The 25,108-nt window shown below is 36.2% G+C and overlaps 2 protein-coding genes across 13 annotated transcripts in view; both read right to left on the reverse strand.

Moving 5' to 3' along the window:
- Positions 1 to 21,558: 21,558 nt before the first annotated feature.
- On the reverse strand, positions 21,559 to 22,598 carry LOC139705213 (rab15 effector protein-like). The gene is given in 2 exon segments (XM_071610037.1): positions 21,559 to 22,301; positions 22,303 to 22,598. Coding segments are annotated over 2 exon segments (711 nt in total). The 5' UTR covers positions 22,597 to 22,598; the 3' UTR covers positions 21,559 to 21,884.
- The window catches only part of LOC114091684 (liprin-beta-1), a 222,584-nt gene continuing 220,067 nt past the window's right edge, over positions 22,592 to 25,108 (reverse strand). For 11 of the 12 annotated variants that reach the window (XM_071610028.1, XM_071610036.1, XM_071610035.1 and 8 more), the window contains one exon: positions 23,828 to 25,051. In XM_071610028.1, the coding sequence (XP_071466129.1) occupies positions 24,965 to 25,051 (87 nt within the window). In that variant the 3' untranslated portion in view covers positions 23,828 to 24,964. Of the gene's footprint in view, positions 22,681 to 23,827; positions 25,052 to 25,108 lie in introns of those variants that run through there. The other variant, XM_071610029.1, reaches the window with a different exon arrangement.

Here is a 25,108-nt window from a genome sequence, read left to right on the forward strand (position 1 = left end):
AATAGATCCACCTTGGACTCATGGAGGCTACAGACAAGTGCAGAAAACAATCAGATAATCAGAAGTATAACTATTAAATGCACATGATTCTCACACTCCATCAGTGGTGGAAACAAGTCTGCCTGAAACTTTACAAAAAAATAAAACAGCTTCCCCAGAGAGGTCCTACCATTGCAACACAGAGGAGGGACTTGGTTTGGAATGAAAATAAAACATGTACACAGCATACCACATATATAATGTCTAAACATTCCAAAAACTCTGTGAGGAAGACTTTATTTCATATGAAGCAATAACAAGTTAAAAATGGATTTGATGTTGGTAGAAGTGGTAGGTTGCAGGACTTGAAGTTTGATAGGCACTCAACTGGTAGAAACATTGTTGTGAGATTTTTTCCAAAAGTTTTCAAAAATACAGAAACTACTGTAAAAGTGAAGTAGAATATTTCCTGTATTTGGTTTTGCATGAACCACTGTCATATTCAGACAGAAGTATGCTGACCTTGTAAATAAAAAAATAAGAAAGGCTATATGCTTTATATGCTTAAAAACAAATAATTAACCAGCAATAGCCTGACTAAAGACCTTGGGGGAATTCAACAAATGATAAAATGAAGTTCATACCTGCAAGCCTAGAAGAAAGGGTGGCTTTCAAGACTGAATGAAACAATCAATACATAGGCAATTTTTTACAAGACTTCAACAGGGTTAGTTGTGATACAAAGGTAATAATTATTTATAACCTACTCCCTGGGGAAATTAGCATCAAATGACTAATTAAAAGACCATATACAGAAAACCAAATCAACCCAAGTATGTTTATCTCACATGAAACCCAGAGGTTTGTCCTTTAGTTTAACATCTGGTCCAAATGATTTTTCATTGATAAAATGGTGCTCACATGAGTATTGTACAGATAGTCTCACTTCCATATAAACCAAAAATGAGACTCTATCCTGCCTAGCTGGGTAAAGTTTTCACTTTGGTTCCCTTACAACATAGGTTTCAGAGGGCTAAAGGGTGTTACAGTTTGAATATGAGGTGTTTCCAAAAGCTTCTGTTAATGCAAAGATATTCAGAGATGAAAGGAATACATTATGAGAGCATGTAATCCGTCAGTATGACCGGACTCACTGGGTGGCAACTGCAAGCAGTGAGGTATGGCTAGAGAAGAGAGGTCACTGGAGGAATGCCCTGTAATGGTTGTTGTTCCTGCAGCCCTTCCCTCTCTCTCTGACTCCTGACCCTGCCATCCGCTGAGTAGCTTTTCTCCACTGGGCCCTTTCCCCATGTTGTGCTGCCTCACCTTGGACCCAGAGCAATGGAATCAGTCATCTAGAGACCGAGACCTCTGAAGCCATGAGCCAAATAAACTTTTCCTTCTCCAAGTTGTTCTTGTTGGGTGTTTTGGTTATGGTGATACAAAAGGTGATTGAAAGTAAAATTGGTACCAATAAATGGAGTTGTTCTGTGACTAACTTGACCATATAGTTCAGAAGCCTTTGGAAATGGTTGGCAGGATATAATTTGAAAAAGTTAAGAGATGCAAACTAGAAAAGCTGTAGAGCATTGTAAGCAGAACTTAATGGGTGATTCTGGTGGGAGTTCAGAAGACCAGAATTCCAACAGGAATGGCGTCTGTTGCACATGAGATTTCAGAGGGATATTAGGACTCAACTGGTAATTGGACTAGGGGATACTCATGGTATATTCTGGCAAAGAACTTGGCTATTTTTGCTGTAAGATTTGTCTGAAGCTGAATTTAAAAGTAAGGGGCTAATGAATCCTGTGGAGAAAAGTTTAAGACAGCATAGCATTTGATTGGTGGCATGGATATTGTAGGTTGTGTTTAGCCAGGTTCTGTGAAAATCATGAACAGAAAGCAGAGCTAAAGGAGTTTAAAAACTTCCACTTGGCCAGAATGGTGCATGTAAACCTGGGGCCAAGGTAGTGTGCTTGTTGGAGAGATTATAGTGCTTAATGAGATGCTAAGTACTGTGCACAGAGACAGCAGGATGCCTATAAGGCATCTCAGGACTTTGTAAGACTGCACTTGCTACCTGTTCCAGGATACAGAAAATGAAATTCCTTTGAGACTGTGGGAGTGACTTGCTAATACAGGGGGCTTAGGAAGTGTTTAAACACGCTCAAGCCCTGCAGTAACTTAGAGGCCTCTGCAGGCCTGATCCCAGGGAGCAGGAGCTGGCAGCAGACCTTAGTGTCTTCCACATGATGTTGGTTCTACTGGAATTCAAAATACTTGAGTTAAGGGGTCATGGAGGCTTCCATTGAGATTTCAAAGGAATGCCTGGGAAGCAAGGCAAAATGTTGCAGGGTTGGATTCCCTGCAGGCTACGTTCAGGAGGCTGATTCATGAAGTTGTAAATGTGAAGCTGAAACCTGAATGAAGACCCTATGAATTAAGAGATGCCAACCACGTGGATGGTCTGCCAAGAAAACCCGGGGGCTGCAGAGACCCAGGTTAAAGAGAGCCCATTTGCAGTGAAACCAGCAAGGACAAAGGGGCAGTGCTGCCCAAGTCCTTTGAAAATATCATTTTGTATCCAAGCATGCTAGATGCTGTATGTGGAATTAAGGGACCTGTTTGCCCAGTGGGGTTTCAGTCTTGCTTTGGCCCCAACTCTTCTACCTATGCCCTTATTCCTCCCTTTTCAAATGGCAATGTTTATTTTGTGACACTATATATTGGATATAATGTAATCCGTTTTGGATTTTTTACAGGGGCTGACATCTGAGAGTTTGCCTTGAATCTCAGAGAAGATATTGGATGTAGACTGAACTTTGGGGTAGTGCCAGAGGCATTAAGTCTATGGGACTCTTGGAGATGAACTGAATGCATTTTGTACTGTAAGAAGGACATGAGCTATTTGGGAACAGGGGTAGATATTAGGGTATGGATATGAGATGTCCCCCAGAAGCTCCTGTTATACAAAACTATTCAGAGGTGGAAAAGAGTACTTTATGAGAGCTGCAATCTAATCAGTCCATCCTAGTTTGAATGGACTCCCTGGGTGGTATCTGTAAGCAAGTGGGATATGGCTGGATGAGGTGTGTCACTGTACGCATGCCCTGGCAGAGTTGTTCATCCTGCAGCCCCTTCCTCTCTCTCTCAGCTTCTTTTTATTGAAGGGGAGGGAGTATTGGGAAATTGAACCCAGGGGTACTTTACACTGAGTCACATCCCAGAACTTTTTATTTTTGGAGACAGGGCCTCACTAAATTGCTTAGGGCCTCACTAAGTTGCTGAGGCTGGCTTTGAACTTGCAATCCTCCTGCCTCAGCCTCCCAGGTTGCTGGGATTATAGGTGTGCACCACCATGCCTGGCTCTCTCAGCTTCTTGACCCCACCATTGCCTGAGCAGTTTTTGTCCTCTGGGATCTTCCTCCCTGATGTGCTAGCTTGGGTTGGGCCCAGAGCAAGAGAACCAGCTCTCTACAGATTAAGACCTCTGAAAATGTGAGCCAAAAATAAACTTTCCTTCCTCTAGTTGTTTTTGTCATGTAAACACATGGTCATATCGACACAAAAACCAACTAAAACAAAGGGGATGGATCCTTTGTTTTTTTATTCCCTTTTTCTACTTATATACTATGGCTACAATTTGGTTCCTCTGTTGCCACAGTAGCCAACAGCTTCAGAACAAAAACTTCTGTGGGTTAGACTTTTTAGTCATAGGGACCCAGGATCTGAAGGACTTCTGAAACCCCCTGTTTATGCCTCAGGAGATGGCAGCATCACTTTCATGTGGGCAGCTGAGTGTGACAGAGTCTGCACTGTGTTTGTGTGCGCATGTGTGTGCGCACATGCATGTGTGCTCTTCCCTGCTTTCTTGCCAGAGCATCAAATGCTGTAGTAAAGACACTCTTTCTAGAAAATAATTTAGTAACAATTATCATAAAGTATTAATATACTTGTGATCTTTGGTCCAGTTATCCAACTTATAGGACTAGGATGAGAGAAAAAGAGATTTGTGGATAATGAGGCTTACTATCATTAATAAACAACTGTAAATGGTCTTAATAATCTAAGGGTTATTGATCACCTAACCTAATGGTCATCAATAGGTGATCACCTAAGTGTCACTAATAAGAAAGTAGATAAAAATTATGGAATATCCATGTTTTCTGAAGACCGTGCCATTGAATTTTACTTTTGTCACTTTCTGTTGATGTGACATCCATATCTATCTATCTATATCCATCTATCTATCTATCTATCTATCTATCTATCTATCTATATGGTAAAGAATATACAATCATATATGTATGTATATAGAAAGAAAAATAAAAGATTATAAGGAAATCAACTGAACTCTTTAAGTGATGGTTACTGTTAACTCTGGATGCTGTGGGATCACAGGGGCAGTACTTTTCATCTTCATACTTACTAGAATTTTTCAGATTATCTACAACTATCTTTTATTACAAGGGTTTTTTCAAGTGTAATAAGACAAAGCATAAGAGGTATCAGGTGGAAATGATCAGTACAGAAGGTTCTTATAAAAAATGTGTTTTTAAAATTTTTATTTGTTTTAAAGAGCAGCTTTATTGAGGCATAATTCATACACAAAATTCATCATTCTATAATGAATAATTCAGTAGTTTTTAGTATATTCAGAGTTGTACTCTTTTTTTTTTTTTTTTTGGTGCTACTGAAGATTGAACCCAGGGTTGCTCTACCACTGAGATACATTCCCATGTCTTTATTTTAAAAAACCTTTATAATTATACATAGTAGTTGGGATCATCCCCACAGACTCATAGGTGCATGGAATTTAATTTCAGCTCATGATTTTCCATTTTCCCTACCCCTTTTTTTCTCCCACCCTTCCCCTGCCAAGTTCTTCCTCTACTTCCTTTTCCTGTTTATTTATATTTGATAGGTTATTTATACTTGTGCATAAAAGTGAAATTCCCTGTGGATTATTTATATATGCACATAATATGACTTTTTAAAGAATTCATTCTGCATTGCCTCCCCTAACCCATCCTTCTAGTCTACCTCTTGATCTCCTTCTTCCACATTACTGATCTTCCCTTAATCTTTAAGTTATCCTATTCTTCCCTCCCCCTTTCCTTTATTTCACTCTAGCTTCTGCATATGAGAGAAAACATTCAACCTTTGAGTTTGTGAGTTTGGCTAATTTCACTTAGCATGATTCTCTTCATTTGAATCATTTACTGGCAAATGCCATAATTTCATTCTTTTTTTTATACCTGAGTAGAACTCCATTGTGTGTGTGTGTATATGTGTGTGTGTGTGTGTGTGTGTATGACACAATTTAATCCATTCATCTATTGACCGGCATTGGGTTGATTACATAACTTAGCTATTATGAATTGTGCTGCCATAAACAGTGAGGGGGGAAAATACCAAGGAGTGGGAGAGCTGGGTCAGATGGTGGTTCCATCTCTAGTTTTTTGAGAAATCTCCAACTGCTTTCCAAAGGAGTTGTACGAGTCTGCAGTCCCACCAATAATGCACAAGGGTACCTTTTCCTCCCACAACTTCACCAGCATTTATTATTGTTCATATTCTTGATCATTGCCATTCTGACTGGAGTGAGATGAAATTTTAGTATAGCTTTGATTTAGTATAGCACCTCCTTGATTCTAGAGATTCTGAACATTTTAAAAAATGTATTTGTTGGTCAATTGTGTTCCTTCTTTTGAGAAGCTTCTCTCCAGTTCTTTTGCCCATTTATTGATTGGGCTATTATTATTATTTTTTGGTGTTAAGTTTTTTGAGTTCTTTATATATTCTGGATATTAATCCCCTTTCTGAACAAGATTTTTTCCCATTGGAGAATATTTTCCTTTATACTACAGAACCTTTTTAGTCTGATAAACCCTGCTTGTTAATTATTTGTTTTATTTATTGCACTTTAGGGGTCTTATTATAGAAGTTAGTGCCAGTACCTATATGATGGAGTGTGGACCCTATGTTTTCTTCTAGCAATTGCAAGGATTCTGGTCTAATTTCTAAGTCTTTGATCCATTTAAATTTGAGTTTTGTAAGGGTGAGAGATAGATAAGGGTCTAGTTTCATTGTTCTATGTATAGTTGTCCAGTTTTACCAGCACCAGTTCTTTAAAAAGGCTGTCTTTTCTCCAAAACATATTTTTGGCACCTCTTTAAAGTATTAGGCTGTAGGTGTGTGGATCTGTCTCTGTCTCTTCTGTTTTGTTCCATTGGTCCTCGTGTCTATTTTGATTCCAATACTATGCTGTTTTTGTTACTAGAGCTCTGTAGTATAATTTCAGCTGAGGTATTGTGATGTCCCCTGCTTTTTCTTGTGTAGTATTGCTTTGTTTATTCTCGGTCTCTAATTCTTCCAAATGAATTTAAGAATCATTATTTCTAACTCTGTGAAGAATATCATTAATATTTTGATGGGGATTATATTGAATCTGTGTATTGCTTTTGGTAGTATGGCCATTTTGACAATATTATTTCCTCCTATCCAAGAACATGAGATGTCTTTCCGTCTTCTAAGGTCTTCTTCACTTTCTTTCTTGGGTGTTCTACAAAGTTCATTGTAGAGTTCTTTTACCTCCTTGTTTAGATTGATTCCCAAGTATTTTATTTTATTTTATTGTTTAGGTATTGTGAATAGGATGGTCTTCCTGATTTCTTCCTTGACTAAATCACTGTTGGAGAATAGGAAAGCTATTGATTTATGCATAATGATCTCATATTCTGCTTTGCTGAACTCATTTATAAGTTCTAGAAGTCTTCTTGTGGAGTTTTTTGGGTCTTCTAGATAGAGGATCATGTCATCAACAAACATAATTTGACTTCTTCTTTTCCTATTTGTATCCTTTTGATTTCCTTTTCTTTCTTGATCAGTCTGGCTAATGTTTTGATGACTATATTGAATAGGAGTGGTGAGAGTGGACAGCTGTATCTTGTTCCTGATTTTAGAGGAACTGCTTTTAGTTTGTCTTAATTCAATATAGTGCTGCCTTTGGGTTTGTCATAAATGGTCTTTAATATGTAGCTTCTCCAGCATTTTTAACATGAATGGGTGCTGGATTTTAACATGAAAGGTCTTTTCTGCATCTATTGAAATGATCATATGATCCTTGTCCTTAATTCTTGTGGTGAATTACATTTATTGATTTCTGTATGTGGAAACAACCTTGCATCACTGGAATGAAGCCCATTTGATCATGGTGTATTATCTTTTTTATGTGTTTTTAAAAATTTTTTAAATTTTATTTATTCTAATTAGTATATGACAGTAGAATGCAATTCAATTCATATTACACAAATAGAGCACAATTTTTCATGTCTCTGGTTGAACACAAAGTAGAGTCACATTATTCATGTTTTCATACATGTACATAGGGTAATGATGTCAGTCTCATTCCACTGTCTTTCCTATTCCCATACCCTCCTTCCCTTCTATCCCCTTTGCCCTATCTAAAGTTCCTCCATTCCTCCTGTGCTTCCCAACTCCATCCCCATTATGAATCAGCATCTTTATATCAGAGAAATAATTTGATATTTGGTTTTTTGGGATTGGCTTGCTTCACTTAGCATTATATTCTCCAACTACATCCATTTTAAGAAATGCCATGATTTTATTTTCTTTTAACGCTGAGTAATATTCAATTGTGTATATACACCACATTTTCTTTATCCATTCATCTAGTGAAGGGTATCTAGGTTGGAGCCACAATTTAGCTATTGTGAATTGTGCTGCTATAAACATTGATGTGGCTGTGTCCCTGTAGTATGCTGTTTTTAAGTCCCTTGGGTAAAAACTGAGGAGTGGAATAGCTGGGTCAAATGGTGGTTCCATTCCCAGTTTTCCAAGGATTCTCCATAATGCTTTCCAGATTGGCTGCATCAATTTGCAGTCCCACCAGCAATATAAGAGTGTGCCCTTTCCTCCACATCCTCACCAACACTTATGTCGTTTGTATTCTTTTTTTTATTTAATTTTTTTTTAGTGTTAGGTGGACACAATCTTTTTTTATTTTTATGTGGTGCTGAGGATCGAACCCAGTGCCCCATATATGCTAGGCAAGCACTCTACCACTGAGCCACAACCCCAGCCCCGTTATTTGTATTCTTAATAGCTGCCATTTGTATGTATGTATGGAGTGAGATGGAATCTTAGAGTAGTTTTGATTTGCATTTCTCTGATTGCTAGAGATGTTGAACATTTTTTCATATATTTGTCGACTGATTGTATATCATCTTCTGAGAAATGTCTGTTCAGTTCCTTGGCACATTTATTGATTGGATTATTATTATTATTATTATTATTTTGGTGTTAAAGTTTTTGAGTTCTTTATATATCCTAGAGATCAGTGCTGTATCTAATGTGCGTGTGGTAAAAATTTGCTCCCATTCTCTATTCACTTCACTAATTGTTTCATTTGCTGAGAAGAAGCTTTTGAGTTTGAATCTATACCATTTATTGATTCTTGATTTTAAGTCTTGTGCTACAGGAGTCTTATTAAGGAAGTCAGGCCTAATCAGACATGATAAAGATTTGTGCCTACTTTTTCTTCTATTAGGTTCAGGTTCTCTGGTTTAATTCCTAGGTCCTTGATCCACTTTGAATTGAATTTTGTTCATGAGAGATAGGAGAGATAGGGGCTTAATTTCATTTTGTTGCATATGGATTTCCAGTTTTCCCAGCACCATTTGTTGAAGAGACTATCTTTTCTCTAATATATGTTTTTGGCATCTTTGTCTAATGTAATATGATTGTATTGATGTGGGTTTGTCTCTGTGTCCTCTATTCTGTACCACTGGTCTACAAGTCTATTTTGGTGCCAATACCATGCTGTTTTTGATACTCTGTAGTATAGTTTAAGGTTTGGTATAGTGATGCCACCTGCTTTACTCTTCTTGCTAAGGATTGCTTTAGCTATTCTGGGTCTCTTATTTGTCCAGATGAATTTTGTGACTGCTTTATATATTTCTATGAGGAATGTCATTGGGATTTTGATTGGAATTGAATTAAATCTGTATAGGGCTTTTCGTAGTATGGTCATTTTGACAATATTAATTCTGCCTATCCAAGAGCAAGGTAGATCTTTCCATCTTCTAAGGTCTTCTTTAATTTCTTTCTTCAGTGTTCTTTAGTTTTTGTTGTAGAGGTCTTTCACCTCTGTCATCAATTCCTGAGTATTTTATTTTATTTTTTGAGGCTATTGTAAATGGGGTAGTTTTCCTCATTTCCCTTTCAGAGGATTTGTCACTGACATACAGAAATGCCTTTGATTTATGAGTGTTGATTTTATATCCTGCTACTTTGCTGAATTCATTCATTAATTCTAGATATTTTCTGGTGGAATTTTTTAAGTCTTCTATGTATAGAATCATATAGTTGGCAAATAGTGCTAATTTGAGTTCTTCTTTACGTATCTGTACCCCTTTAATTTCCTTTGTCTGTCTAATTGCTCTGGATAGTGTTTCAAGAAGTATGTTAAATAGAAGTGGTGACAAAAGGCATCGCTATCTTGTTTTTAAAAGGAATGCTTTCAAATCTTCTCCATTTAGAATGATGTTGGCCTGGGGCTTAGCATAGATAGTTTTTACAATGTTGAGATAAGTACCTGTTACCCCCAGTTGTTCTAGTGTTTTGAACATGAAGGGGTGCTGTATTTTGTTGAATGTTTTTTCTGCATTTATTGAGATCATCATATGATTCTTATCCTTAAGTCTATTGATGTGATGAATTACATTTATTGATGTCCATATGTTGAAGCAACCTTGCATCCCTGGGATAAACCCCACTTGATTGTGGTGCACTATCTCTTTGATATGTTTTTGTATTTGATTTGCCAGAATTTTATTGAGAACTTTTGCATCTGTGTTCATTAGAGATATTGGTCTGAAATTTTCTTTCTTTGACATGTCTTTGCCTGGTTTTGGAATCAGGGTGATACTGGCCTCATAGAATGAGTCTGGAAGTGTTCCCTCTTTTTTCTATTTCATGAAATAATTTGAGGAATATTGGTATTAGTTCTTCTTTAAAGGTCTTGTAGAACTCAGATGTGTATCCATCCATTCCTGAATTTGCCTTGGTTGGTAGGCTTCTGATGGCATCTTCTATTTCATTCCTTAAAAGTGTTCTGTTTAATTCGTGTGTATCATCCTGTTCAACATGGTCAAATCATGTGACTCTAGAAATTTGCCAATACCTTCAGTATTTTTCATTTGACTGGAGTACAAATTTTAAAATAATTTCTAATTATCTTCTGTATTTCTGTAGTGTCTGTCATGATATTTCCTTTTTCATCACGGATGTTAATTTGATGTTAATTTGAGTTTTCTCTCTCCTTCTCTTTGTTATCATGGCTAAAGGTTTATCAATTTTACTTTTTCAAAGAACCAACTTTGTTCTGTCAATTTTTTCAATTGTTTCTTTTGTATCAATTTCAGCTCTAATTTTAATAATTTTCTGTCTTCTATTGCTTTTAGAGTTGATTTTTCTTCTTTTTCTAGGGCTTTGAGATGAAATGTTAGGTCATTTATTTGTTTTTTTCTTCTTTTAAGGAATGAACTCCATGCAATGAACTTTGCTCTCAGTACTGCCTTCATAGTGTCCCAGAGATTTTAATATGTTAGATCAGTGTTCTCATTAATCCCTAAGAATTTTTTAATCTCTTCTTTGATGTCTTTTGCAATGTATTGTTCATTCAATAGCATATTATTTACTCTCCAGGTGTTGGAGTAGCTGTTATTTTTTATTTTATCATTGATTTCTAACTTCATTCCATTATGATCTGATAGAATGCAGGATAGTATCTCTACTTTTTTGTATTTCATGAGAGTTGCTTTGTGGAATAATATATGGTTTATTTTAGAGAAGGATCCATGTTCTGCTGAGAAGAAAGTGTATTTGCTTGTTGATGGATGAAATAGTCTATATATATCAGTTAAGTCTAAGTTATTGTTTTATTGAGTTCTATAGTTTCTTCATTCAGCTTTTGTTTGGAAGATCTATCCAGTAGTGAAAGAGGTGTGTTAAAGTCACCCAGAATTATTGTGCTGTGGTCTATTTGACTCTTGAACTTAACAAGAGTTTGATGAATGTAGATGCTCCATTGTTTGGGACCTATATATTTATAATTGTTATATCTTGTTGATGTATGGTTCCCTTAAGCAGTATGTAATGTCCCTCTTTATCCCTTTTGATTAACTTTGGCTTTAAGTGTACTTTATTTGATACGAGGATGGAAACCCCTGCTTGTTTCTGCAATCTATGTGAATGGTATTTTTTTTTTCCAATTTTTCACCTTCAGTCTGTGGATGGATGTCTTTTCTGATGAGATGAGTCTCTTAGAGGCAGCATACTGCTGAGTCTTTTTTTTTAATCCAATCTGCCAGTCTATGTCTTTTGATTGATGAGTTTAGGCCACTAACATTCAGGGTTATTATTGAGACATGATTTGTATTTCCAGCCATTCTTGTTTAGTTTTGGTATTAAATTCAGTTGTTTTCTCCTTTGATTAGTTTTTCCTTTAGTGTACTACCTCCCTCTGCTGGTTTTCATTGTTGTTTTTCATTTGCTCTTCGTGGACTATTTTGCCAAGAATGTGTTGTAGTGCCGGTTTTCTAGTTATAAATTCTTTTTACTTTTGTTTACCATGAAAGGTTTTTATTTCATCATCAAATCTAAACTTAATTTTGCTGGATATAAGATTCTCAGTTGACATCCATTTTCTTTCAGAGCTTGATATATATTGTTCCAGGATCTTCTAAGCTTTAAGAGTCTGGGTTGAAAATCTGCAGATATCCTAATTGGTTTTCCCCTATATATAATCTGATTCCTTTCTCTTGTGGCTTTTAAGATTCTCTCCTTATTCTATATGCTAGGCATTTTCATTATAATGTGCCTTGGTGTGGATCTGTTGTGATTTTGTACATTTGGCATCCTATAAGTCTCTTGTATTTGGTTTTCCAATTCACTCTTCATGTTTGGGAACTTTTCTGATATTATTTCATTGAATAGATCGCTCATTCCTTTGGTTTGGAACTCTATGCCTTCCTCTATCCCAATAACTCTTAAATTTGGTCTTTTTATGTTATCCCATATTTCTTGACTGTTCTTCTCATGGTTTCTTACCATCTTCACTGTGTGATCTATATTCTTTTCAAGATTATATATTTTGTCTTCATTGTCTAAGGTCCTTCCTTCCAAGTGGTCTAATCTGTTGGTGATGCTTTCTATTGAGCTTTTAATTTAGTTTACTGTTTCTTTCATTTCAATGATTACTGTTTTTTTTTCAGAACCTCCATATCCTTATTGAAGTAATCTTTTGCTTCCTGTATTTGCTTATGTAGCTCTTTATTGAAATGATCTTTTTTCGGTCTGTTCTTGTTCTCTTATATCATCTTTTAATTCACAGAACGTTTTAATTATGTACATCCTGAACTCCTTCGCTGTCATTTCTTCTATTGTGCTATCCATGGATTCTTATAATGTAGTATCTTGATTTGTTTGGGGCAACTTTTTCACTAATTTTTCATGCTGTTCATGTGTCTTTCCTTCTAGCACCGAGGATCTGCAGCGTTACTGGTTTTTACACTTTAGGCGTATAGTACTCCTGCAGGGTTCCAATACCTCTCCTGCCCAGCTGGTGATCCAAGCTGGGAGTTGCCACAACTAAATAAGGCAAAGTCAGTGTCCCAAGTGGAGGGGGCTGCTTTCAGCGATGGAGTGTCAAGTGGGGGAGGAGGCCGGTGGTGGTGTTGGGCAATGTGTTCAAAGATGCATCTTGGACCCAGTGCGGGCACTGTGGGCATTAGTGGGGCTGACCTAGGCCTGCCTGGGCTCCGAGGGTGTTGGTGGAGCTGACCTGGGCCTCCCTAGCTCCATGGGTGTCCTTGATGTGTTTTTGAATGTGGTTTACTAATATCTTATTAAGGAATTTTGCATCTATGTTCATCAGGGGTATTGATTTGTAGTTTTCTTTCCTTCATGAGTCTTTGTCTGGTTTTGGTATCAGGGTTATATTGGTTTCATAGAATGTATTTGGGAGTATTCCCTCGCCTTCAATTTCATGGAATAATATGAGAAAGACTGGTTATTTCTTCAGTAGAGTTCTGGTAGAAAAGTTTTGGAAGACTTTGAATTGCTATTTCAATTTTATTACTTGACATTGATCTGTTTAGGTTTTCTACATATTTCGGATTAAATTTGGGCATCATATGTGTCTAGAAATTTGTCAATGTCTTCCAGATTTTCCAATTTATTGGAGTAATAAATTAATATTGGAGTATTGATTTTCAAAACAGGTTTTGATAATCCTCTGTATTTCAGAAGTATGGTATCTCCTTTCTCATCTCTGATTTTGTTGATTTGGGTTTTCTCATTTCTTTTGGTTAATCTTATTTTTTTTTAAAGAGAGAGAATTTTTAATATTTATTTTTTAGTTTTCAGTGGACACATCATCTTTTTTTTATTTTTATGTGGTGCTGAGGATCGAACCCAGCGCCCCATGCATGCCAGGGGAGCACACTACTGCTTGAGGTACATCTCCAGCCCATCTTATTTTTTTTTTTCAAAGAACCAGCTCATCATTGCATTGATCCTGTATATTGTTTCCTTATTCTCAATTTCATCTCTGATCTTAATTAGTTCTTCTCTTCTACTGATTATAGAATTAGTTTGTTCTTCTTTTTCTAAGGCCTAGGGATAGATTTTGGTATGCTGTATCTCTGTTCTTATTCTTTTCTGAGGATTTCTTGACTTCTCATTTCTTTGATCCATTCTTCGTGTAAGAAAGTGTTCAATCTCCATGTGTTTATGTGGTTTCTATTAATTTTCTTACTATTGATTTCTAGTATTCAATTATGGTCTGATAGGATACATGAGATTACATCATTTTAAAAATATTTGCTAAAATTTGCTTTGTGGCCTAGAATATAGTCTACTTTGTAAAACGTTTTATATGCTACTGAGAAGAAGGTAAATTAAGCTGTTTTGGGGTAAAATATTTTGTAAATGTCTGTTAGGTCCATTTGATTTGTAGAATTATTTAGGTCAGAGATATTTTTAAGTTTAAGTTTAAGGATCTTTCTATTGGTGATTAGGGTATGTTGAAATCACCCAGTATTGTTGTGTTGGAGTCTGTCTGGGATTTAAAGGCATAGAGGGTTTTTTAAAACAAAAAGATGTATGTAGGTATGTATGTAAATATTGTTGTATCTTCTTGTTGGATTGTTTCTTTTACCAGAATGTAGTAACCTTCTTTATGTCTTATGATTGTTTTCTTTTTAGGTACCAGGAATTATTGAACTCAGGAGGCACTAAACCACTGAGCCACATCCCCTGTCCTTTTTATATTTTGTTTTGAGACAGGGTCTTGCTAAGTTGCTGAGGCTGGCTTTGAACTCACGATCCTCCTGCCTCAGCCTCCCAAGTGTCTGGGATTACAGGTATGCCCCACTGTGCCTGGCTCTTCTGATTAATTTTGCTTGAAATCTACTTTGTCAGATATTAGAATAGCTACTACTACTTGTTTTCAGGATCCTTATCCATGGAATTTTCCCCCTATACTTTTACCTTTAGCTTGTGGGTATCTTTGTCGTTTCCTGCCATTTTGAGATTTTATTTTATTTAATCCTGTCTTCTCATTTAGTAAATTATTCTTCTATCAAACTTCCTTTTGGGGAGCTTTGGAAATTGTTCCTCTGTGTGCACTTTACCTTTGACTGTTCTTTGTAGTGCTGGTTTGGTGCTCATGAGCCCTTTTAGTTTATTCTTGTCATGAAAAGTTTTTATTTCCCCCTTCAATTTGAATCTGAACTTTGCTGGGTAAAGTAAAATTGACTGGCAGTTGCTTTCTTTTAGAGCTTGAAATATCATATTTAAGGTCCTCGTTGATTTTATGGTCTGAATTGAGAAATCAGAAATGAGATTTTTGGTTTGCCTCTAAATGTGACCTTAGGTTTCTATCCTGCAGTTTTAAAAATTCTTTACTTTCTGTTAGGCATTTTATGATATGTCTTGGAAATCTTCTTATTTAAATAGTTCTATTTGGAGTCCTGTAGATTCCTATATGTGGATTTCTACCTCATTTCTGGTATACAAAAAGTTTTCTATAACTATGTCATTTAAAATGTTCTTTATGCTTTTAGCTTGCATCTTCACGTTTGTTTCTATCCCAAATGATTCTTAGGTTTGGTCTTTTAATGTTCCAGTGTTCTTGTATATTCTGATCATGTTCCATAACTTTTCCGCTTTATTATATTCTTTTATTTGTTTTAGTTATACATGACAGAATGTATTCTGGCACATCATGTATGTATAACTTTCCCCTTTATTATATCCTGTGTACTCAAGATTACATATTCTGTCTTCAAAGCATGTAAAATATCCTACACTGTAATTTTTGTAAGACTGTAGAAGTTAGGTGTTCTAACCATGTCCAAATAGAAACTATGTAAGGATGGAGGTGTTCAGTTTATACAAAAACAAATCATCACATGACATGTCTTAAATGTACAATTTCTATTTGTCAATTTGTCAGTAAAATTCAAGAGGGTTTTGGTGCCCTTGGCTGACTCCCACCAGTCTTCTTTCTAGCTGCTTTTGAGGAAATTTTGTCACCTGATCCTGATTGTGGGTCAAATCCTGAAAGTTGGCTAAATCCTGACACTAGAGTTATTTTTGCCTCTGCTTCTAAGGAAACTTCCATTTGTTCAGAGTGCCATGGAAATGCACCAGAGGGCACACAGTGTGGAACTTTTTAGAGCAGCTCTGTCCAATAGGACTTTCTGAGATGATGGGAATGTTTCATCTGTCCTAATAAGGCAGCCACTAGTACCATGCTTGCTGGCCATTTGAAAAATGGCAATGTGATTCAATAACAAGATCTTTCATTTAACTTTTAACTTTAGTAGCAACATGTGATTGGTGGCTGACAGTGGAGCACAGCACAGTTCTGTAGCTTTTGGAGCATGGCCTTATGGTGTATTTGTGCCTTCTTTCTATTCAATGCCTATACATGTGGCAGAATTTGGTTTGGGCCTTGCTTTCAGGGCAATGCTAGGTGATGAGGTTGTTGGAAGGGAAACCTAGAGTTCTCATCTTTTGGCTTTGCTGACAAACCTTTTTGGACCCAGGATGCAAAAACAGGCTAGCTCTCTAGAGCAGCAGCAAACAACTCCAGAGAGCCTCTGGGTTCTGGAGGCACATCTGGGTTTTCTCAATTGTACAACTGAATATTAGAAAGAAAATTCACAATTCAAGAGAGTTGTCATGAAAATAAATGATCAAACACAGAAAAGCATGTAGTAGAGTGTGTGGCATTTGGTACAGGTTTGGTAACATTGAACTGTGCCTACACCAAAATGCTTTATTTCACCCCCATCCCTCCCCTCAATTAACCACTCAGGCTCCAATAAGCTCCTATTTGAGAACCAACATATAAACAGGGCATAGGAAACTGCACCTACCAATCCCCACCTCCAACCCCATATAAATACTACAAATATCGCTGCTAAGAATTTGTTTGTAAGGAGTTTCTTGTCCCAATAATCCTGATAAAGCAAAAGTAGTAATGGGAATAAGGTGACTTCCCTTTTTGAAAAACATTACTATGGGGCTGGGGTTGTGGTTCAGTATAGAGTGCTTGCCTAGTATGTGTGAGGCACTGGGTTCGATTCTCAGCACCACATAAAAATAAAGGTATGATATCCATGTACTACTAAAGAAAAACAAAAAAACCCATCACTGTTAGTCCATTTACATTGCCCCCCCCCCCTGTGTGTTTTTATTGGATAAAACATAAAACTGACCACCTTGCTGGGGGCAGTGGGGCATGCCTGTAATTCCAGTGCCTTGAGAGGGGGAGGCAGGAGGACCATGAGTTCAAAGCCAGCCTCAACAACTTAGCAAGGCCCTAAGCAACTTTGCAAGACTCAGAACCTGTCTCAAAAAATAAAAAGGGCTGGGGATGTGGCTCAGTGGTTAAGTGCCCTGGGTTTGATCCGTGGTACTCGCTCCCCAAATTGACCATCTTACCCATTTTTAAATGCACAATTCAGATGTATTAAGGAAATTCATTACTTACAGGTTATGTCCCTAAAGGTAATACAATATATTAATATGAAATACCCTTAATATCTATATAAAGGAAATACCAAATTGAGAATAATGCTCACGGGAAGTGGGAAATGAAGGGACCAGCAAAGCAGGGAAAGTGAGGGCCTAAGTTTGTAACATTTCTTCTTTAAAAAAGAATGAATCAAATATGACAAAATGTTAAGGCCTGACCAAACCAAGTTTTAAGTACACGAGTATTGACTAAAATACCTTGTAATCCAAATATTCATGAAAATAGCATTGATTAGATCACAAAATACAAAGTACAGCTTAAGACACATGGGTCCTCTCCAGGTTGAACATCCCCCCAGGAGATTAAAAAGAGTAAAATTTTCTTTGCCTTCTCTCTATGAATGCTAGTCATAGGTTTTTTTGGAGAATTGACTTTATTTTTGTTGTTTTGTTTTTTTTTAAAGCTCCCAAGTTAATTTATTATTCAAGCAGGATTGAAAATCACTGATGTCAGTCTTAAAAAATGATGAGAATGATATAAATCTAGAAAATTGTCCACAGTATATGGTTAAGTTTTTTTTTTTAAATGCAGGTCATAAGGCATTTATGGATAAAAAGATCCTGTTGTGTGAAATATTTTAAATATGCAATAGAAACTCTGAAAGGATAATTAGCAAACCTGAGGTGATAAGCAGGGTGGTGGAGGAGAGACTGCTAAAGACTTTACTTTCTTTACAGAATTTTTACACCAAAAACATAACTTTAAAAAAATTAAATGAGTACATATATAAATATACCACAATCTCACCACCATGTATATCCACAAAACTGGGATCCTAAGTAGAATAATATATATTCCAAGCTTGTGTATCAAAATGGATCCTACTATCATGTATAACTAAAAGAATAAAAATTTTAAAAAGTTAAACTATGTAGTATTTTTAAAAACAGGAAAAGCAACACCTTTTTGGTTCTTTTTAGGTATACATAACAGTAGAGTATATTTTGACATATTTCTGCAAACACAGAATATATCTTATTGTAATTGGGATCCCAGTCTTGTGATACCGCTTTTATTTTCACATCACAAAAAGTACAGTAAGTCTTTGATTTATAACTTTCAGCTGTTTATAACATAAATGCTTACAATTTGTACTAGGTTCTCTGAAATTTTTATAATCTTATATTTTAGTATACAACATATTTCACAAGTCTTATCTCCTTGAATTAGTTGAAGTCATCCCCATTTTACAGGTAACAAATTAAGGAAACAAATTAAGAGTTAAGGCACTTGACTCTTATGAAAATGGAGACTCAAAACTCAAATCTGTTCCCAGTTGGATATTTTTTTGCTCTGCCATACCACCTACTTGATACTCTTGATAGCCTTCCTGAGGACAGGGGTCACTATTCACCAAGGAAATATTAACTAGCTGAATACGCTAAACTTTCAAAGTAGGAATAATTATTGCGTAACTTCAAGAGATGCTTCCTGGGCTATTCATGCCCAGTTTACTAATGACTGATTACTTGGTTTCTTGAGAAGGAATGTCCAAGGCATTTATTTCTGCACTTGTATTTATTTTTTTTTTAATCTGAAAGCAGATTAGGGTTTTCTTTTAATGAACATATAATAATTATACATATTTATGGGGTATAGTGTGATGTTTTCATACATGTATACATTGTGTAATGAACAAATCAGGGTAATTAACTTCTCTATCACTTCAAACATCATTTCTTTGTGGTGAGAACATGCATAATGCTCTCTAGTATTTTAAAATATGCATTATATTTTAATTATAGCTTACTATGCGATAAAACATTGGAATTTATTTCTCTTATCAAACTGTAATTTTGTACCCATTGATCAATCTCTCCCCATCTGTCTTGGCCTCTCCAATCTTTCCCAGACTCTGGTAACCACTAATCTACTTTGTAATTCTATGAGATTGGCTGTTTTAGATTTTATCTATGGGTGAGGTCATGTGATGTTTGTCTTTTTATGCCTGGCTTATTTCACTCATTGTCCTCCAAGTTCATTCATGTTAATTTACCATAACTGGCATCCTTCTTTCATGGATGAATAATATTAGATTGTGTATATTTACCACATCTTCATTATTCATCTGTTAATGGACACTTAGTTGACGCCATATCTTGGCTGCATATTTTTATTATTGAAGTTTGGAAGTGCAACATCCTAACTGCAGCATGTTTCATACCCTCTCCATCCCATCTGCAACAAATGCCGTATGCTTTATTTTCTATGCAGGACAAAGAACAGGGCCTACGTGTAACTAGCATTTAGTAATTACTTGTGAACAAAACCGATGTTCTATTTACATTTGGAAGCATCTTTTTTGGAGGGGGGGAGCAATATATATACTCAAATTGCAGAAGCTGAGCTGTGCTTTAGAGACTTTGCTAAGAGAAATAAGAAATTGATTTTTCTACCAACACTCCAACTTCTTTTCAATTTTTTTTTGTAGTTGTAGATGGACAGCATGCCTTTATTTATTTCATTTTTATGTGGTGCTCAGGATTGAACCCAGTGCCTCACACACACTAGACAAGTGCTCTGCCACTGCAAGTAAGCTACAACCCCAGCCTCTCCCAACTTCTTTAAAAATTTTAATAGGTAATACTTGTGTACATTAATGGTCTCTCTATTGTGATATTAGACACCAATTCACACTAATTTCCAATGTAGGACTACTACAAGGCTGCCTCTGTGTTCTTCCTTATTTCGGCTTCCTCAAAGAAGGGGACCACAGTGATGAATCAACATTTTAAGGAGGGAAAACAAAGGTGAGGAGGCCATATACCTTTTCTGAAGCAAGAGGGCGTCATAGGGATTAGGAAAGTGCCCTTCCTCCTTCTCATTTAGGACTTCCTGGAATGATAAAGCTTAAGAGAAGGGATTCTGGGCTGGCATTGCCTAATGTTGCCAGGATTATTCGAATTTAACACCAGGCTCAGTGGACAGAAAATAGGAGCCAGCTCTTCATGCTCAACCTAGACTGAAGTTAAATGATGCACCCCTATGTTCTCTGTGAATCCTGTGTACTGGGCTTGATAAAGATTCAAAGAGTAGATATGTCTTACTGTACTATAAACATTTTGGTTTGTCTTCATTTTATGTAATGAATAGCAGTCTTACAAGATAGGTGTATCATCTTTAGCTTCTGGATGGGAAAATCAGGAAAGATTACAGTTCCAGAAGAAATCAATGTACTCTCTAAAAGTTTAACTGAGGAAAAAAAGATATTTTCAGCATAGGGGCAAGGCACAGGGGAGTAAAAAAGCACCTGGGGAACTGATAGTGGCTTAAAAATGGGAGGGAGTTGGATTCCAGAGGAAGGTTGGACAGGAGCTATCTGTATCCTAGAGTATCAAATCAGAGACAGTGGGGTAATAAATTCCAAACCTCCCCGCTCTCTGAACTTGGACTCTCCCATGTATACTCCTGATATCAGTTTAGGAGTTAAAAAAATATGTACAACAGAAAATTCTGAGTGCCCTGTGACAGGTTTCAGTCACATAAATCACAACAAAAAAAATGTTATTTCTTACTTTGGATAACACCCCATTAAAATACATTGCTGGATATGTTACCCTCATATGACTTCATGCAACCTCACAAGAAGTGCCCTTGATTCCAAAATATAGAAAGGGCCAAACCCATGGGAAGACTCAAAAACAGCAAACATTTTCAGAATTTGGATAGTTGCAATTTAGCCCACATTTTGCCAAGAACTACATGTTGTGAACAAGACTTTCATCAGTAGGAGGAGCAGCAACAGCAGGAAGTGGCCAGGAAGTGGCAGGTGCATCTTTGTGGTCTCAGCAATTCCAATAACTTAGAATCAAGGAATTTTCTTTATATAACTATAGGAAAGAGTTGTGGCTTTGTAACTGTACAGACCTTGCTTTTTTTGTTATGAGCCACCTAATAGCTTTATGACCTTGGGGGCTTTTTTTTTTTTTGCAAAATCTATTTGATTTGTGAAACAGAAATAAATGCCTCTTGGAATCATGGAGGCTTTATGTAACTAGAGATAATATATGCAAAGCATCTGGCCTGCAGTATGAGTTCTATGAGTAACGGTGATTCCTCTTTGTACTGCTGAATCTAACATAGGCTTTTAAGCAAAAGAGGTTATTTTATGTATATGCACATTCCTTACTGAAAATTCTAATATTATTATAACAAGAAATTGTTTTATGGGTGATTTTGTAAATCATGGGTAAAGTTAACACTCTCAATTAAATCCCACCAAAATTCTACTGTGCAGAGAAAGCTGCTAGCAAGGACCAAGAGTAAGGAAAAGAGCAGTGTAAAGTTCTGCTTGGGTATCCTGTATTGAAACTGGTGTTAGAAATGTAAGACCACCAGCTCTGTGGTCTTCCCCACCACTCCACCCTACCCACTGGCCACCAACAGCAGTAAAAATATATTTTTATACTTTTGAGTATTAGACTTTTATTTTAAACAAATACACTTTATTTTGCAAATCAAACTTTATGCATAACCTTATTATGCTTTCCAATTATTACTGAATAAATGAATAAAGATTAAACCTAATTATAAAATTTCCTAAAATTCAGCCAGGGTTTTTCTTCTTTTTCTTTTTTTTTGTTCCATAATTACGAAACCAATAATTGTCAAACTAACTTTGACCCAGGTAATCATTTTCAATCAATGGGATAAGGGAAGAGGGGGGAAAAAAAAAACCCATGTAGGAATGATATATGTAAATGAGCTTGCTTATGAGAATATCTTTTTTTTTTCTTTTTATGATACAGGCCAGTCACAGCACACATCCAGTTCAGAGGATGCTAATAAAAACTTTGCCCACCTCTCTCAGCCCATCTTTCTTACTCAGGCAGTTTCCAAGCAGTTCTTTCATGGAGACACAATCTTCGGTTTCCAGGACAAACTGTTCCACAGCCTTGCGTCCTGGCAGATGGCTCCTTACAGTCTTATTTTTGATACTGTCCAAGACGACTCCCCTGATGTCTTTAGGTTTTCCCGGCACACCAAAGATGATGAACAAGCCCAGACAATCCTCTCCTATCAAGTTACAGAATTCTTCCAGCTTATCAAATCTACTTCTCTTCCAGGAAGACTCCTCTACCCTCGACTCCGGACTGGGGAAGTCACAAGGTTTTGACTGCACAGGAGGAAGAGAAGCCATCTGTAGAGTCTGAACCGCCAGCTGAAGCCTTATTTGCTTATCAGATCCCCCAAAAGGTCCAAACCCAGTCTGCTCCAAATAGTAAGGCTTGGTGCTTGGTCATCTTGGTGGTGGTGAGCCACTCATCAACTCCCTTTTCTTGGCAGGAAGTGATGAAGTGGATTAAGAAGATCTCATTGAGAGTATTTGCAGCTGGGCAGAGTTTGCTCTGTGGATACTCAAATCCAAGATACTCCTTGAGCTTCTGAGCTGCATGGACTATGGCTTCACTGACCACCTCACAGATGCTGAGAATCTCAGTGCTGTCCTTCAGAGCCAACTGCTGTGATGCTTTTTGCCCCATTTTCTCTGCACCCAATCAATACTGCTCCCAAACATCAAGCATGTGAATGTCATTCAGAATTGCTTCTTTTTCAGAGGAAAAGTTCTGCAATGAAGTCACATCTGTTAATATGATCACAGTTTCCTAGCCCTATACTTCCTTGGTATAGCTAAGCATATAGACACACTGCTAAGCAAACATGTGAGGGCTCCCTGTTTGTCAAGTAGGTGTGCTATATTCATACAGATTCCTGCTGGTTTATTAAGTTACACGTTTTCAATTTCACACAAAACATCTGTTCTTCTCTGTGTTATGTTTACTCTACTTTTAATCTTTGGTAATTTCTTCCTAGATGTTCCCTCTTCCAAAATTTTAGTTAAAGATAGTATGTTCTTCAAAGGTGTATGGGTCATTATTCATACACCTTTTTCTATAACTGGCTTCAAATCTGTAGGAGAGTCATTGCTGTTTACTTTTCCTATATCCTTTCTGTCATGATTCCTCATTCCCCCACTCAGTTGATTATATTCCTTTCATATAATCTTTCTCAAAGACCTCAAATTTTTCTCCAATGATACACGTTAGGCACTCCACTTAAACAAATTTATGGATGTTTACCAATGAGAAAGAGTTTATTACTATTTTCGATACCAGAAACCAAGCCCATCTGTTATTTTGAACCAGGTAAAAATTAAACAATGATAATAAAGGCATTAGGCAATTAAGTATTGTGTATAATATTTTGCAAATAAAATATATCATTGAAAAAATTTTAATCTTATCAAATATTATGTTATATTGTTCTAATAAAGAAAATTTGGCATTTTTTAACAGTCTTCTGGTATTTTCAACCAGTTTCTAATAACAAATAGAGTTTTTCAAATGGTGACATATATTCACATTAAAATAAAATCCAAATACAGGAAGAGTCCAATATAGTTACCAAGTAATGAATGATAAAAAGTTCAAAGGAAATCCCATAGCATCAAATCCTTTCATTTATGAATAAATAGTAATCTATGTTATAAGTTCCTTGATGAATAGCTTGGTAACTTGCTGACAATATAAAATATAACACCACTGATATTCAAATAGAGTTTATAAACAAGTTCACTCACATTGACTGAACTGCCCACCTCATTCCATCTTGTGAACACCCACCCTTTCCACAGTTGACCATCATAAGCATATGTAGCACTGAATGAAAAATAGATTTTTTTCTAATACCCCATAAAAAACATGAATAGTACAGTTTTTGCTGCAACTATTTTTTTTAATAAAGAAAATTTGAGTTTTGTGTTATAGAAAAACAGGAACTACATTTTATGTAAGGAAATAGCCATTATATAATTAGTTTAGCCTCAGAATTTTTGAATCTGATTGAAATGAAATGAAGCTCCATTTATTGATGGCCTGAGAAACATACCATTATCTAGGCAGACTGTTAGTACTTTGATGTAATGATGTATCTAACAAAGAAGAAAATAAAAAACACTATAAAGTTTTTGTTTTATTTTTGATTTCTTTAGAAATTACCTCTACCAATTTTGAGAGGGGTCTGTGTGAATGTTTATGAATATATTCAAGTTAATGGTATATTAATGTCCCTTGAGTTCTTCCTTGTAAGGTAAATGGATCCAAGATTAAAATCAAAATAGATTGCTCTACAATTCTGTGGTGCCATTAAAAAAGGCTATTTCATGTATGTTAATTTAGCCTGAAAGATAAACTTTGTTAAAAAGTTCAGCTGTGAAGAAAGAAAAATCTCTTAAGGACCATCTGGAACATGAAAATTTAGATCACTATGTTTTGTTTTTATCTGATTTTGTTTTTATTTTCAATGTGATCTTGCCATTATCTTCCTTATGTCACAAAATAAAAGTTCTATTTTCTATGTACTATATATATACACATATATTTAGAAAAATATATAAAAATAAGATAAGAGGCAAGTGGAGGTGTAGCTGGCATTCAGTGGGCACACAAAATTCCATACACTGCCTCTGAGCACAGAGTGTCCTGCTTAGATGGCTGCAGTGAGCAATGATGTGTCAAAGTCATTCACACCCTGGTTACTGCTCCCCCAATCCTCCATGCTGGGATGTGAATGGAAACATAAAATACTCATCTTAAGTGCAACACTTTAAATACAATACATCATGGATTTTTACATTAAATAGAGGAACAAAAATTATACTCTCATTCACCAGTGTCTCATTTTTTGTGGCAAATTCTGAATAGGCACAATTCTCCTGTTGTCCATTTCCACTTCTAAGTAAGAAAAAGTTGGAATGATAAACAATATACAGTCTGTTGCTTATAGTACACAATGTAAGTATTTAAAAAATAAAGTGGAAAAAAGACAAAGGGCTCCTACTGCTCATCCAGGTCAAACGTTTGAATCTTCGTCTGTAATGCTGGCACTGGGAGAGCGGGCAGCAAAATCTTTAAACATGTCATCTTCCTTCAACATGTGCTGAAAAACAAGCAGACAGGGATTCACACTCTTGACTTCTGAGCTGAACTACACATT

Source organism: Marmota flaviventris, chromosome 3, assembly GCF_047511675.1.
Source record: "Marmota flaviventris isolate mMarFla1 chromosome 3, mMarFla1.hap1, whole genome shotgun sequence".
Classification (NCBI taxonomy): Eukaryota; Metazoa; Chordata; class Mammalia; order Rodentia; family Sciuridae; genus Marmota; species Marmota flaviventris.